At 46.7% G+C, this 17,406-nt stretch overlaps 1 protein-coding gene and 1 long non-coding RNA gene across 3 annotated transcripts in view; one reads left to right on the top strand and one right to left on the bottom strand.

Annotated features, from left to right (window-relative positions):
• The window catches only part of LOC126531153 (uncharacterized), a 55,862-nt gene extending 42,512 nt beyond the window's left edge, over positions 1 to 13,350 (top strand). For both annotated transcript variants that reach the window (XM_050178572.3, XM_050178573.3), the window contains 2 exons: positions 889 to 1,310; positions 13,259 to 13,350. In XM_050178572.3, the coding sequence (XP_050034529.1) occupies positions 889 to 1,275 (387 nt within the window). In that variant the 3' untranslated portion in view covers positions 1,276 to 1,310; positions 13,259 to 13,350. The remainder of the gene's footprint in view (positions 1 to 888; positions 1,311 to 13,258) is intronic.
• The window catches only part of LOC126531155 (uncharacterized), a 77,586-nt gene that overhangs the window by 49,764 nt on the left and 10,416 nt on the right, over positions 1 to 17,406 (bottom strand). The gene's annotated exons all lie outside the window — the stretch shown is intronic.

The following is a 17,406-nucleotide window of genomic DNA, read 5'->3' as shown; positions in this document are numbered from 1 at the left end:
GCGCCCGTTCCTGCGGCGAGCGTCGCCGTCGTACCTCGTAACTGAGCGAACAGCGAAAGATGAGAACGAACGCAGAGCGCAGCGGAAGATGAAAGGCGGGGATAGCAAAGAGAGCGCGAGGAGCAAAGTGCAGGAGGAGAGTGCGGCGGAACCATGAAGCGAAATGTGGAGGAGGTGTATGGCCAAAGCGTGAGAAGAAAAGCATAGTGTCGCAAAGGGGGGCTTTGTGGCGACGATGGCTACGAGATGGCACCAGAGTAGCGCACGTCGTCTGTATGGAAACAAAGCGCTGCATGAGCGTAGATCTGTCTGCGGCGGCTGCTGCGAATCGCGCCCACGCGTCACGATTAGCGAGGCAGTCGCGCCACACTTCACTCCTTTTGCAACGCGCCGCACGAGACAGATTGTCCACGCCAGCCAATATATCGCGAAATTGAAACACGTATACTGCTGCGCTCAATTTCATGTTAGCGAGTATCGCAATCGTCGGTGAATATTGTATCTCTTGTAATTGTGGGGTAGGCGATGACCGACCTTAGAGGATGACGATTCATTCCTGCGCCTCCGCGCACCCACCTGGTCGGCACACGATAGCTTACTCAGGTGTTAAGCATTGTTCCTCCAACACAAACAGAACGAATTCAGGCGAATGACCAATGCATTCAGAACAGAGGACTAGTAGTGACCTGTATCTGTCCTGTACTCTGTTGCGTTCTACGTCTATCCGCGCCGTTTGAACGAAATGAACAGCATCGTTTTTCATTCTACCTTGCAGTCGTGTCACATTCTTTCCAACAGCTAAGCTTCCAAATCTTCTGAGCGCCTTCTTTTGGTAGAACTATTTCAAGCGGACGCTTGCTCACACAAAATTTCCTGTGCCCGGCGCAGCCGTCGTTCGCCCTGCCCCCGGCTCCTCCGGCGTCGTACGTGCTGCCGGCAGCCGCGGCACCACCGCACGCGGCCCTGGGCCTGGCCACGCACCTGTACGAGCCACCCGCCGTGGTGGGCAAGCCGCCGCCGCCACCTTCACTGGCAAGTTTGGTGTCCTCGGCGCCCCTGTACGACGCCGTGGTCGCGGCCAGCGCGAGCAGCGGCGTCGGTCTCGCCGTCGTGGGCGGCGCGACCAGCGGAAGCAGCAGCGGCGGCGCCAGCCGGCTCACGCCCGAGCTGCAGGCGGTTGCGGGCAGTCCAGTGCCGCTGGACTACTCGTCCCAGGCGGCCCTCGGCGAGGAGTACATCGACGTTCAGGGAACCGCCACCGCCGGACACTCCTGAACGTGGCTGCAGCCGCCGGTGCCGCATTTCGACGGGTGCGCCTGCTCTCTACAGTGCTTCTCAAGTTCAGGCTCGCGAACAAGGTGGGGAAGGGGAAGTAAGGCGCCTGGCAGGCTCAGCGTGGATCACGAAATGGCTCGGGAGCTTCGTTTAACGAGTCAGGAAGTGAGGTTGCAGTTTGGGCAAATTCGGCGAGGGAGTCGTCTTCTTTTCTGCCGTACACATGGAAGGTCCGTCTCGAGGCTGTTGGCATCGACAGGCGTCTACCTACATAACAGGCTTTAACCCTTTAACCGGCACTCACGTACCAGCACGTTTTTGAGTTTCTGTCCTGCCATGTCACCGACGTACCTGTACCTTCTTCACTTTCTTCAGTCCGATGTGCGCAGTAACACGAAGTTGGCGCGATCCAAGGTAGTTACACCATCTGTTGCATATTTCTAGAAGCATATATTCTCATCGCTCTGGGCTTGCGCAGTCTAGGTTTTTGTTTAAGCGCTGCGAAGCGCGCCCCTTCTTAGGCGTGGTGTCGCCGCGCGGAGCTGTAGCCGGAAATGGGAGAGGTGGTACCTGGACTGTGTGCACCGCTAACGCGGCGATTCTCCGTTCAAATATTCGTGCCCTGGTGCTAGGCCACCATTCTTGCATGTTTCTGCCACCTCTCATGCGTCTACAGCACGTGCATTTGTTTTATCTTGATACAGCGGCGCTATCGCGGAAGCGTGTGCGTCAGAACAGAACTAGGTAGGGAAAACGAACATATGTATGTGAGGACGATACTTAAAGTTCATTTGACATTATCCGTGTCATTTCTCCCTTCTGCATAACCGAAAATAAACCACTGTGTTCGTTTTATAATATCCGAGAAAAACACCCGACACTGAAATTGTTAAAACAATTCTCGGTTTCTGTAACATGGTAGACTTAGGTGAAAGACTGACGCTGTGCTCGCGTAGCTGTCCTAATGCCACCGCGTTGGGTAGAAAAATAGATTACTTCTCGGTTTAACACCCATACTCGACGGCCCACACTGTACGTCCTGCACCATCGCGCTATATTTAGCGCTGGGCCCGTGCAATTGCGATAAAGTAGCACGTCTTCAGTTCTGCGATGTCCCTTAGTTACGCAAGTTTGTTGCGCCGAAGACCACAGCATACGGGTATAGCTTAAGATAGCTTGCTTCATCACGGCTTTTGCGTCCTGACGAGCCTGATTCATCAGGCTAAACTCCAAGGCTGCGCGCGCAAGAATGTCAGCATCCTCGTTGCCTGCTACGCCACGCCGATACGCGAGGTTAAAAACGAGAAAGAGAGAGAGAGAGAGAGGGAGGGAGGGAGGGAGGGAGAGAGGGAGGGGGAAGAGGGAAGGGTAGGGAAGTTAACCAAGGACGTGCCCGGTTGGCTAACCTACACTTGAGGAGGAAAAAGATAAGAAAAAATGAATGATATGCAAAATAATAAATGGGCAGACAGCGGGAACACACTCGCAGAGGAATGTTCACTGGTGGTCTCTAGCGTTCGTCCAGTTCTCAACACATCAAGATCGACATTGTCTTCAAGAAGCGCAATAGGGCTTTTGTGGTCTTGCGTTTGTAAGCGTACGTAGGCCAAGGTGCCAGGATCCTTTCCTACGAAAGTGGTCTGTCGTCCCAGCGCCTTAAAACAGCTGGCTGAGCGCATTGTTCAGCGCGGAGGGATGGGCAATGGGACAGAAGATGCCCTAGTGCCTCGTCACGTCTACAATACTTACGCGTAGTACTGTTGGCCATTCCTATTAAGGACGAGTATGCATTCGCAAATGCGATTCCCAACCACATGCGACACAACACAGTTGTTTCGCGAGGCTAGAGCCCAGATAGCAGGTGAAGTCGTAAGTAAGGGTCGAGAGAATACAAACGAGAGTTTGTGAAAAGGGGTGAATTCTGTTGTAGAAGTATGATGGGACGAGCAAGTGATTGAAGTTGCCGCGCTGCATCTGTTCTCGAGGGCGATGTGGGCAGCCGCAGACCTTGTTGATGAGTACAGCGCATAGCTTGATCTGCGCTATCGTGTCCGACAATTCCGCAGTGGCTCGGCAGCCACTGAAATAGTGTCGTGTCCCTTCTCGAGCGCTTGGCGGTGGGCATGCTTTATTACACACTAGCTGTTCGTGTGAACCATGATCTAGAGCAAGCTGCAGAGCTTATAGAGCTGCCTTCGAATCGCAGGAAATGACCCAGCGATTAGGTGGCTGCTGGGTCACGCAACGGATGAGGTACCTTGATGATCCCCAAGTTCTGCTGCTGTCGACACTGTAATATGAGAGAGCTTAAACATCAGAGATGGCATCGGATGGTACTGCTGCTTCAGTAGAGCGGTTTCAACTGGTAGAACCACCGCTGTGTATCTGTACACGGACAAAATAGAACTTACTTAGGAGAAGCAGAGATAGCTGCTTCAGCGTTAGCGGTGACAGGTTAGCCTTCTTAATGATCCCTGGAACTGAGAGGCAAACTTCATATTGTCCGAGACAACAAAATGCAGATGTTGGGCGCTTTCCAGGTTTGAACACAGATGGTGACGAGTAATGGTGGCTCGGGACAATACCCCAGAATGAAGTATGTGGTTCCCCGCGCTGGTAAACAAATTAAATAGTGCAATGGTAGCCGTGAAAGATATCGAATGTGTGCTCTGAGTATCTGAACGGCGATATGTGTGGTGACCGTGTGCGCCTGTGTTATGACAATCGTCACTGCTTAGTAGGAGACATGGATCGAGTCTCCAGTTACGGTCGCGATGAACAATTACGCATGGAAACCTGCGAGTCCTTCTATACGCAACTGACTGGCCCTCGATAAACAATGAATTGATGGACATCAGTTGGCGTGTAAATGTTACTAATGCATACTTTTCCCCCGAGATTATCAAAACCGTGACGGCGGCGAAAGTGTGCAGATGTCATGGTTGCCGCTTTCTAGATTCTTCCGCGAATTTGATGCCGTGTGACGCCAGAAACTCAGATGCAGGTATCATCGGCGTAGAGCGAGACATTAGCCGTCTGTGGCGATATTTCAGCGAGCCTGACCAGAGTCAGATTGAAGAAAGTAGGACTCGACACTCCACGCGGGGGGACACCACGACTGTAGAAATATCTATTTGTCAGGTCATCTTCGGTAACAACGGACATAGACCTCATTGAGCAATAGTTCTTAATCCATCGAAATACGTGGCCTCCAAGTTCTGCACCCTCAAAAGCTTCGAGAATGGCTTCGTTGGTGCCGCCATAACGCGATCCACAATTTTTCCTGTTGTACGGAGGTCTCAACATCGACACGGACGGTCCCAAGACTGTCCGATCGCCCACATCGAAAGCCAGTCAGGGCTTCTTGGTAAATGTTAATATGTTCCAGGTAACATTTCATACGTGTCAGAAATATCCCATGACCTTGTCGACCACAAGATGTAAGGTCTAGCAAGGACTTCATTAGAGGCACCAGTCGGCTGCATTTCCATTCGTCGGTGGTCATGCCGTCATGCCAAGATTGATTGAAGAGATCCAGAAGACTACATTGCGCTCTCGGATATAGGTGGCGTAAGTCAGCATAAGTTACCCCGTAGGGACATGGTGAAGATGAGAACCTGAACGTAGTCAAAGCCGATTTAAGTTTGTTCATAGAGAAAGGCACTTCCATACTCTGGTCTCGTGTGAGTGGAACGTCATGCAGTGAGAGGCCGGCAATTAGAAATACGTAACCAGCAACCTTCACACGGTATTCACCAGCGACCTCAAGCTCTGAAAGACTTTCATGTAGAGTCAGTATAGTGAAGAAACGACGTTGTTGTGGAAGTGAGCGAGGACCTTGACTTCTCCACACGGAGGATAGCGGCATGCAAGGGTTCAGCGATTCACAGAAGCTGTGCCATGGTTGGTCTTGAAGTTTGATCATCTGACGCTGAGCTTTCTCGTGAATTCGTTGGGCTAAACTGAGGTCATAAATAAACCTCGTGCGCCTCTACCGTTTCTCAGTGCTCCGGTGAATCGCCCGAAGTCTCCCCAATTCTTGGTCAAAATCCTTACATCTTGCAGATATTCTAAACGCCCGTGTAAAAGCCTACACCGCTGGCACAATCATATCTTCAAAGGAACCGGATTGTTGATCTCTACACATGTCCTCCACCGACTTTCGATATGCTTGCCATCTGTCTCGACAACACAAGGGAGAGAGACCCATCCAGGCATCTTATAGTCAAGTGCGTAAGGATATTGTCCCTGCCGTAAGTTTCAATATCTCAACAATTGAACTTTGGAACTTAGAATCTGCGAAACAAATGTCAAGTCCAAGCAGCCGTTCTATGTAGATCCTCTGAGAAAATCGGGTTGCCATGGTTCAAAAGTCTCAGTCCTGTCTCGTAAGAAAGATGAACTGGACTCGTGCTTCTGTGATTTATCCTAAAGCTTCCCGAAAGCGGATCATGAGCGTGAAAATCCCTTATAATTAGCCACTGACCTGGAACTTTTGTGAGTATAGCTTTTAGTTTCCGTCGGCGTGATGGGGATACGTAGGCGTCTGTCAGTGTGAGTGACACCTATTTTTAACATGGAGACATGCGTATTCATAGTCGCTCTGAGGCTACACTATTCGGTGAACCTATGTGAGCTCTTTGAGGATATACACAACTTCACTATGTTCAGTGCAGAATGAAGATTAGTAACCCGACAGTCGACAAATGATGGTGATGAAGAGCTTGGTCTCAAAAACAGAGTGCCGAAAATCTGACATCCGTGATTGCCGAACTCCGGCGTTCCATTGAAGCACACTTGACTTACTCCCGGAAAGGCAGCAGCGGTTGTGCATGACAAGCCATCACATTACTCATTACTACGGGAGTGGTGCAAGTACTGGTTCAAGGTAGTACAGGACTTGCAGTGCACATTTAGCGGGTGATGTGCGCATATTAGCTTTCCGCCAGTAACACTCACCAGCGGCATCAGCACAGCAAGAGCCTGAAGATCTTGGGCAGATGAATTGTCTGTTGCAGAAGTAGCGCTTGGCGGTGAGTGATGCTGTGTCTTTGTGGGGAAGTGTGCCTGTGTGCTTGCAGGCCAAGTAGCATCAGAACCTCTCTTCTCAGATCCAGCGTTCTTCTGGTCATCGAAATGTAGCGTACGTGGTGGTGGCGGTTGTAGTAGGGGTTCAAAGGAAAGGCACTGGAGGCAAAACAACACTTTGTTCTTTCTGGAACGCGCGCCACTGGCGAGAACGTGCTCCTTTAACAGTCATAACCGCTGCATTCCGTTATGATCCGTCCTTCACCATTTGCCTCAAGATACTCCACATCTTCTTTTTTAATGGCTCCGGACGTTCTGGTTTATAGAAGATTGCAGGTCAAGTAAGCAGACCAATTGCTAGCAGCTTTTGCAAGGATAGGTGGTGCCTACAGCTAGAAACACTCCTGGCTCCTCCTTCTCCATGCTGCTCCTCTTTCTGTTTTTTATCTGTTTTTCTGCGCTGTTGTGGATGTCCAGTATGCTATACTGTATGATCGCAGAGTCGTACTTGTGAAGTAGCACAAGGGACTGCTTGAGACGGTTTGTTAACTGGTGTAACATTTTCATTGCAATTTCCTTGTCTCCCAAAGATATTTCTGTACTCCAGGGCAACGCGACTTAGTAGCGGCGGTCAACCCTCGTAATACTGCTTTCAAATTTCCAGCATTAAACACGTTCTTGCACTTTCGCTCAATTCGTTTACTTCGATCAATTCCAATGTCCAGAATTTTTTGAGGATGTCACTTATCTTCTCTATGACCGAGGTCCGTAGAACCACAGTCTGAGTGCATTGACTCTCGGGGTTACTTAATACTCTCGCTAGGCTTTCGCACTGTCTACCCTACAGCAGTTTCCACGGCTCCAAGTCGCTTTTTCCAGTTTAATGGTTTGGCCAGGCGTGAGTTACCATTGGTTGTCAGATCCAATGAGCAAGCTAAAGTCTTTCGGACTGCCACCATTGGTGAAATCGGTAAAATTGATGAGAAACCACAGCCCAGTTTCTACTTTTCTGCTGTTCGCTTTGGTGGTGTGGTAATCGGTCGGTCGCATATGACGTAAGTTCCACGTTCCTCAAGTAACCAACAGTCAACAAGCACTCCTCAAGTCGCTATATAAGTAAATAACGGCGGCTTCTATTTCGCGTAACATGCACCCGGTATATCACTTGGGCAGGAGAAACGCACGCGTCAAAGCAATAGTAAGAGGGTACGGCACTCTCTCCACTACTCGCTAGACAGATGCGGCCAAGTACCCGATGGGGAGAGCGTGGTAATCAGCGTTGAAGGAAACAGACAAGATTAACTGGTATTTGCCTCCATTCGTACGCACAACGTCGCCGCAGCAGAGGAGGCCGCCATCGCCCTCGCCATCTCGGCATCGAGCAAGGATGAGAAAATATATATTTTTACAGGTTGTCAATCAGCATGTGGAGCCTACGATATACCCCACATCATGATAATCGGGACATCGGGACACGACGCCGTTAGCGGAAACCATTGTGCACACACGGTAGGTCGAGGTCACTTCAAACGGGTACTGCAAAAGACGCCAGAAGAGCCCCATTTCACAAGCACTACACACTTACTATGAAATACTTCAACACCACCACCTTTCGAGAAGAACGACGCCACACCATCCCTCACCAGAGCTGAAGCCACGGTCTGGAGGCAACTCCAGACCAACACCTATCCCCACCTCACGCTCCTCCTTTATCAACCGCACTGTCCTTTCTGTACAGAGCGAGCTACCCTATACCGCACCATAAGGGTCTGCCTCAATATCTCTAATAATTCCCTCAACCGGAACGCAACGCACGAGCAGTGGGAGATAGTGCTCACCAGCTCGCCATTGGAGGATCAGCGAACGCTGATCGCCAGAGCCGAAAGTGCTGCCACCGCAGCTGGGGCTATGTAATGAAGGCTCCACCCACCACGGCGATCCACCCAACTCCGTGCCCCATCAAAATAGTTTTCTCTCTTTATCATTTGTTTTCTCTTTTTGTATCCAGTACTATGTTTACTATCCGTAATTGCCACTCTTTCTGGTGGTTTCCAGAGAAAACAGCGGTCAGCCTTTCTAGCCCCGCGAACTTACATCCTAGCTTTTGCGCGGTTACCGCCGTGAAACATAACCCGCACGTGAGCGTTGGAGGACTTCTCGCCACAGATAACTATCGCACTTGTAACAAAACGGTTCTGATAAGATGAGTGCCGTTTTGCGTGGTGATAACTTCGACGCTGATTTGTGACCGCATGCACTGTTGCCACTAGCGGCTACTTTCCACCAAAGCGGCTACTTCTTAGAAGCATATGGTGCTTTAGATTTGAGGCTGCCTCCCTGGCTACCTTTTATTTAACTAGGCCACCAGACGAGTCATGCGATTCGCATGGCTGGCGTCTGGTGGCATTGTTGAATGCGATGGGTCGTATGCTAGTTCGTAAGGACCTTCATGGGTTATGTAATGGCCACTGCGTCTTTACACTTCACTGCAGTGGTAGTAGCAAGGAATGTGGTGAGTGACTATGACTCACTGCAGCGTCGCTTGCTGACAAAGGGCAGCAATGCTGTGCTGTTTTTTGCAGCGGTGGCGCCGCCGAACAAATGTGACGAACGAAGAAATGTGACAAACGAATAAATGAGCGAAGGTGTGACAACACAGCGACGAAAACGTGGCAACGCTGGAACTATATTAAATAACAAACATTTCTCAATGAGAGAACACCACACCTATTATATACATGAATGAATGAGTTTATTTCTTCTGTTTGCAACAGAAAGGAAGCAGAAGCTAAAGGCCATGTGGCCTGACAAAGGCTTCTGCTCCCACAACAATTCGGCACGCAGGCCGTACGCAGCAACATGTATCATACAAACATACTGAAATCAACTGGAGAGTCGCGAGACAAAATATTATTTTCGTGAAACAGAACATGTCTACAAGAAATATGTGAAAGAAACAGGATACTCAAAGTACGATGCATTTTGTTTCAGGCGAACTACAACCAGAAAACAAAAGAGACAAAAGACTGACAATATATACTGTGGTTCTAATCAGACATACTCAATATTGTTCAGAATGAGAAAATTTTTGTGTGATTTATTCGAACATTCCATAATTTCATCCTCAAAATCACGTAGGCGATTTAGAAGTGAAGGTGCCTGGTAACTGACTAGTTGTTTTCCGTAATTGGTTCTTATTTTTGGTGTTCTCATGTTATGTTGTCGAAGGCTGTAATGCGGATTGGTAGGTACATTCAAGATGTACTGTGATTTCTTTTGTTTAATATATTGCAGCAACTTGTAATAATGCACCTTGTTTGCCTTTAACATAGAATGTTTCATAAAAAATGGTGTGGTTCTAAAGTTTTATGCAGGGCCATAATATCGCTCGAATGCTCGTAAGACTCTTTTTTTCTGGCACTATCAATTTATTCGAATTTTTTTGCGAAGTAGTGCCCCAAATTAATATGCAGTAGGTTAATCTAGAATAAAAGAGTGCGTAGTATAAAGAACTTTTCAACCATGGAGGAACCAGAGTACTCAGTCTGTATAAGCAACCAACAGTTCTGCTTAGTTCCATAGCAATTTGTCGATGTGCATGTTCCAGGCCAAATCTTCTTGGAACCACACTCCCAGAAATTTTTGACATTTTACCTGCTCTATCAGCCTACATCACGTGCGTAACCGCAATTGTTAGACAAAAAAAAGAAAGGAAGGAAGCAAAAGAAAGAAAGAGGAGCGTTTGCGAGTTGCTCTGCTTCTGCGAATAAGTTTCGTGCCGGCTTGTCGTCGTCGTCGCATGTAATTGTCATTACAACTGTAATCACGTATTGCATACCCTTCTTTGCTTTTGCTCATCTTGCAGCAGAGCACACAAGTCGCAAGAATAACTGTGCATGTTCTGTAGGGGGAATGCCAGAGTGACTATGGATGTTACGAAAGAACGATCTAGTATTGTCACATTACCTCGACAGCGTCGTCAAGGTCGACAAGTACGATTAACTGGATTATGCCAGCGAAACATTACGTCTAAGGACCGCGTACTCCTAGATAGTTGGCAAACTGTATCGCCTACAAAAACAAAAAGCATGTGCATGCCATATACAAGGTGCTTCAGACAACACTTCAAAAAATTTTGAAGGTTGCCTGTGGCAGATAGCACAGTACTAGTTGATGAGCTGGTCTACTCGAAAAGGCGGGCAATTACTTGCACAAAAAACCGAAATCGACTTTTTAACAAAAATTCACCAATTTCGTTTTAACTAGCAGTGTGTTCAATGGGGCTGGTTGGTGCATCTTTAGAATAAAAACAGGAACAGCGCAACACAGGACGAGGGAGTAAAGAGCAGTGCTCTGTGCTGTGCTTTTTGCTCGCTCGTACTGTGTTGCGCTGTTCCTGTTTTATTCTACTGTTTTAACTAATTACCTTATGATCAATGTTGCAATTTACAAATTCTAGCCGCGGAGTTCGCAAGGCGATATCCACTTGGAACGAATTTGCGGAGAACTGCATCGGCGTTCTGGTGATTTTCGTGCCTCAATGCATAAAACGATGTTTTGTTAAGAAAGTAACTGGAACTCCAATGCATTTCAGAACGAATTCTTAAAGCGATACGCAGAATGGTGCAGCAGGTATCTTGGCATTATCTATCACATATCACATTCGACCGGACGTGTGCCAGATGACTGGAAACAAGCAAAGATAATACCAATCCATAAATAAGGTGATACAAACTCTCCTTCCAACTACAGACCGATATCACTAACTAGCACATCATGCAAGATACTAGAGCATATAATTTTAAAACACCTAACAACATATTTTGAAGAGAATGGCATACTAACACCCAATCAGCATGGATTTCGGCACGGGATGTCAACAGTAACACAGTTGACTGAAGTTATACATGACCTAACTCAGGCTATTGACAACCGCGGTCAAACAGATATAATATTTCTAGATTTCAGCAAAGCATCCGACTTTGTGTGTCACAACAAGCTAATTGCAAATTATTGGAAACAGAAGCATTACAGCCTGGACTAGGGATTTTTTATCACAACGTTCACAGTTCGTTTTCCATGATCAAGCATCATCTGATACAGTTCCTATCACATCTGGCGTTCCCCAGGTCTCGGTCTTGGGGCCCTTAATATATTCAATTTACATCAATGATATCGTCACTAACATAGCGTGCAGCATAAAGCTTTTTTCAGATGATTGCATTATATATGAAGAAATAAGAAGTTATGAAGATCACCTTACTTTGAACAGATGCCTTAACGAGACAAATGCCTGGTGTGAACAATGGCAAATGTCTATTAACATCAAGAAATCAGTGACAATGGTAGTAACAACAAAGAAGATTAAGTCAGGATTCACCTACCTTCTCAATGGTACACCCCTAACTAATGTTCAGCAACACAAGTATCTAGGACTGACTCTAGCATCTGACTTGAAGTGGAACAAGCACATTGCCAACATCACTTCAGCAGCTACCCGTAAGCTTTTCATCCTTAAAAGGTCCCTGAAATCTGCTCCCAGTCATATCAAACGGCTATGCTATAAAACCTTTGTGCGACCAGTACTAGAATACACCAACATGGTTTGGTTTCCTGACACAAAGACAAACATAACCGAAGTGGAAAAAGTTCAAAGGAAAGCAATACGGTTTATTCACTACAAGTACAAAACCACTGACTCGCCCACTGAAGTCCTGGCTTTATCCGGAATGGACACACTGGTAAATAGAGCAAAGCAAGCTCGGCTAAAATTCATACACAACCTGCTGTACAACCGCTTTAACATAAATTCTTCAAAATACATTACTTTCTCTACGTCCCGTATTTCACGTCATAAGCATAATAAAATGTTAGTTGAGTACCGCTCTTAGGGAGTGGAACCACCTCGACTCAGCAATAGCTGATATAGAATCGCCATCAACTTTTAGTTACATGACAGAAAATATTAAGGAAAAACTGCTAGAAAACTTTTAGTCTTATGCAAAGTTGTTTTTTACATTGTTTAGATCTATCTCTTATGTTATGTTAGATTGCATTAATATTCAAAAGACTAGCGCAAAATAGCAGGGACAAAGACAGAGAAGACGACAGGACGAGCGCTCGTCCTGTCGTCTTCTCTGTCTTTGTCCCTGCTATTTTGCGCTAGTCTTTTAAATAATGATGACACACCAACTAGCCCAGCTTTCTGCCTTGATAGATTGCATTAAGTTATACACTGTTAGGTTGTAAATAGTTGTGTTGCATTTATATTTCACGAGATTGCATTGTATGACAATTTATTATATTTACAACATCTGTTTTATCGTTATAGTTAACTTCACTAATTATATGTATGAAACGATGTCTTTCATTTTCCTTTTTTTTTTGCATTTTGTATTTTTCCAGACTGTACTGCGTAGCTACATGCAATGTATCTAGTTTATTGTACTTTGTATACACATGTTCTATGAAAAAATGTATCAACGCATACATTGTAACAATATGCCCACCTGCTATAGTCTCAATAAAGAGACTGGCAGTATTGAAAATAAATAAATAAAAAATAAATAAATTCCTCCGCAAAGTTCGGGAATTAATACCTCGAAGGCGGTGTCATCTTGAGAATTTCTTCCAAGTGGATTCGCCTTGCAAGCTCCACGGCTAGAATGTGTAATTTACAATATGGCCCAGAAGGTACTTAATTAAGAAGCCTAATTAGCATTTTTAATTAGTCGGTTATACATTTCAATTCTTTGTGCAAGTAATGCCCGCCTTTTCGAGCAGACCAGCTCATGAACTAGAATCCTTGAAACATTTTTTTGAAATGGTTCGCTGTAACACTCGTCACATGTTCAGGGTGATTCCTTTTTCCGGAAATGAGCATGTGCATATCGTATGTCCACACTTTTTCTGTACTGATACTTCATATGCCGCACTCTATTTTTTTCTTTTGCAGATGACGTGCCAGAAGAGAGGCGCATCTCACGTGACTGGTCCCCACGGCTTTTTCATTGCGTCACGATTCATCCCGACGTTTTCTCGTTGGCTGTGATAAGGTGCGGGTAACGAGCACGCGAGGAGACGGTTGCCTCTTTTTGCGGTACTCGGCACACGCGTATCAGTTTTCTTTCCTGTTTTGCTACTCTCTTTATTACTTTTAAAACCTCTTCATTTCAATCATTCTGTGAAACAGAAATGTTTTCGCAGAGATCGCCGGCTCCTACTTGTGTTGACACACCTACTACGGTGTTTAACTTCGCTTATAATGCGACTTCCGTGGTCGTTATCTTGTTGTCGGAAGAGTAAGCAGATCACGAATAGTAACGCACAAGGAATACCACTATTCCGTTTCAGGGAACTCCTGCCCACGAGGAGTGGTCTACGCGTCTTAGGAGAATCATTTCCTCGCTCCCTCTGAACTACTCGTGATAGTTTGTGATTGAAAAGGTGTTCGACTCCGCTGAAACGCGAAAGGATGCTTCAGTGGCTTTCGCACAAATCGCGGGCACGTCACCTCACCTTTATAGAAACACCCGCGCTGTGGGTGGTACGATGGAGCGAAATGTGCGCGTGATTTCCTGGCCGGCGCTTTCGAAAGACTGCATCAAAAAAGGCAATGGTTGTGACGCGGCGACTTAAGCTTAAGTGACTTTCGCATTTCGCGCGGCTTTCACTTGCCACATATGTCGCTGTTGCATGAATATTCCGGTATTCATTCTTGCACTGCTTTGTCTTGCACGCTAGCTTACTAAGACAAACACTTGACAAGCGAGTGTAGGGTTCACTAAAAGCTTTTAAGAGCTTTCAACTACTCGCGTGGGCCTGCTACAGAGTGGTTGAAGTGCTGTCGTCGCGTACTTATTGCGATGTTAGGAAGTTTGCTTGGGCTAAAATAGGCTAGCGAATCCAAGGTGGCTGAGGCTGTTGCGGTACTTTGAGAGCGGGATGATGTGCGTGTCATGTGCGCGGTTTCAGAGCGCGTTATTTAAGCTTTAACTGTCGCCGCGGAACCTTCTGTGTGAAGTTGGGTCATCGTACTATTGTGTTCGTCTCTTCGCGGCGGCAGCATGACGTGCGCACTTGGTTGCTGTTCCAGGCTTAAAGTCGCAGCTTATTACAGTGCGTTTTCTCCGTGTGGTGGGGATATCACGCAGAATGAAAGGTAAAACGAAAGATGCGAAAACCAAGAACAGTCCCAGCTATGAGAAATCTCAACATCCCTACAAGACATGACTGTGGCGTGTGCGCGACTGTTCCTCTCTGACTGTCATCGTTCCCTGTTGTTCTCGTTTACGAGGAACGAAGGAAAGCTGACATCTTACGGGGCATAAAACGCACATTTAGACGCGTCGACGTACCCCAAATTCGTCTCTGCACTCACTCCGCGCCAGCCCACTGAGGTGCTGATACACTTTTTTCTTTTCCCACGGCGAGCGTGAATGTTTATCATCAAACATCTCCCTGGAACTGAGGTGAAACAGCGCGAAAAAGACGAGGACACAAGGACAGCGCTGTTTCACCTCAGTTCTAAGTATGAACCAACTAGCCCTCATCAAGATCTTACTAACCTCCCTGGAATTCGCGACGAGGCGAGCACTGACGTGGCGACCACTCACAAACTTAACGGCATATAGCCAAATTTAATAGTCAGGAGCGAACGACGGAATGCCATGGCGACGCCGAAGAAGAAGGCGGAGGTAGCACTGCGACCTACGAAGCGTGATATTGGTAGGCACGCTGCACTGATCGAAATCGCAGCTGTGAAGCTTACTTTACAGAAGAAGAAAAATTTAGTTGCCAACATGCGAAAGGAAATATGCAAAGGAAAATTTTGGCTGGTCGTACCACAGCTGACTAGCAGAAGCGTGACATCTGATTATCAGCCAGCAGAAGGTCTAGAAGGGTGAGCGAGAGGCAGATTAGGAGGCACGGGTGCGAGAAAGTCGATAGGAAGGAGCATGGAGGACAAGTATAACGTGTACAGTATTCACAATTTTCTGCAGCGTAGGGGAGCGCACGCAGAACAGTCGGCGTTTTGGAGACAGAGCCGTCAATGTGAAACGGGACAGTAGATACGCGTTTCTGTTGTTCCTGCTCTGCAGCAGAAAAAAGTTCAATGAAGGAGATTCTTCATCGCCTAAACAATATAGGAAATGGCAGAGAGTGACGTTCTCACTTCATTGTTTATAAAAATCACTATTTCATATCCCTGTTTCCTTTCATATTGGTAAATAGTGTGCGTGAGATTATGCTAAGGAAGTATGCGTAACGCTGTCCAAGTTGACACTTTGAATAGCACCAAGATGGAGAGCTCTCGACTGGCATGTCTGCGCTGCGAATGAAATCGGCCTCTATCGTGGATCTTCAGGTAGCCAGATTCCCAGCAGTTCTAAGAAAATCAGTCACGAAAGCAATTCATTATTACGACTCATTGACTGTAAGGCACAGTAGGCTCGCCACTGATAAACAAAGCCTCCCCCCCCCCTTCTTTTTACTGCCCTCGCAAGTAGCCCCCCCCCTTTTTTTTTTCACGAATGTGCGAAGTCGGCAAAGCTGCTGAGCATTCAGGCAGGCTGAAGAACGTCAAACGACAAAGTATGGGACGAAGAAAATGTCTCGCCTGCCTTCGCTGTCCCATAGTTCGCGCTCTTCGTTGTGTTGACTTTCCTTGCGCCCCGAGATCGAAATTACAACCTTAATAAGGTAACCTACATAAAACGTACCGCATTTTATCATGTAAAGGAAGTTACTTGCTGTTACTTCAAATATAGGCAACAGCCGTGCGGTATTCGATGTTCCGGTAACTATTCTCCGGTCGAAAGGCGACTTCGATCAGATTAAATGTCATTGGAGAAAGTTATGAGGAACTTCGGCGCCAGATATCGTGCATACATGACACCACATCTAGCACTGCGGTTATCTGTAAACATCTCCTCTAAATTTTACTCTTGTCAATGCCATTTTGAGACCTGACGGGAAGAAAAAACCAAAAGAACAAACCAGCACGACTACTACATTTAGGAACGAAAAAATGCGACGTTACAAAGGTTTCAAATAGTACGATAGCTTGCTAAACCGCTGTGAAGTTGAGGAGTCAAGTTCACTGGATGTTCTCCTTCCATCGCTCACCTGCCGCATTACGCATGATGACAGAATATCTACGTTTTCGCTGTTCTTTTGGATTCTCGAGACATGGAAATGTGTTTCTTAGACTCGCCTCTTCGTTTCCATCTGCGGGAATAAGCCTTGCGATCGGGTTTGTGCATGAGGAAGACGGCGTATTGACAGCTCGCGCCACCTTTGGTCGTGGATTACACAAACAATTTGCAGCTAACGGCATCTCTATTCGCTACGCCACTTGAGGTGACGCAGAACATTGTAGCATTAACTGCGTCTTGTGTTGTGCTTAGCATACTGCTGTTCGTGTGCTAGCTGTACCTCGTTTTTTTTTTTTCTCAGAGATTAACCGCAACCGTAAGGCAATGTATTCGTGTAAGTTGTTTTGACATGCCATTATTGAGGTGTGCGCACATTTCGGGCCAATCAGCCGGAAAGGAACCGTTCCCACTTACACGTTTCATCCAGGGCAAACAGCGAAGAGCTTGCTAGACATTTTCCGTTCAGTGCTTGGCTGTTAGTGGTATACAAGTGGCCATATTCCTATGTCATTCATCATAACATTGGCATCATGATATTTCTGCACCTTGCGGTTTGAATGCACAAGAGGTTTGAAGGCTATCTGCAGTTGCTCCTTTGGTACTAGCAACAGCTGTCACTGATTGTTCAAGTTATTATCCATTGCCAACAGCACTGCCGCAGATAACCTCTCTCGTACAAACGAGGAAAGCTATGAGCATAATTCCAGCCCAGCGTTGATGTTATAATATTCGCACTGTTCACTCCTTGCCCTTGTTTCGTTGGTCATTGACAAGCACACATGACCGTTAGGAAGATCTATCAGCTTCGTCATGCTCAATGTTAGGTACTAGCAACATTTTATAGGCTAAATTCTATGTTGTCTCCAAAAACAGATTCCCAAGTTTCCCCCATCTTTATTGTTCTGGTGTTATTCGTACGATATCCTCACCTGTTATAAAAATATTT

Source organism: Dermacentor andersoni, chromosome 5 (genome assembly GCF_023375885.2).
Source record: "Dermacentor andersoni chromosome 5, qqDerAnde1_hic_scaffold, whole genome shotgun sequence".
Lineage (NCBI taxonomy): Eukaryota > Metazoa > Arthropoda > Arachnida > Ixodida > Ixodidae > Dermacentor > Dermacentor andersoni.
Note: the sequence above shows the minus strand (reverse complement) of the source record. Positions and strands in the feature narration are given on the sequence as shown.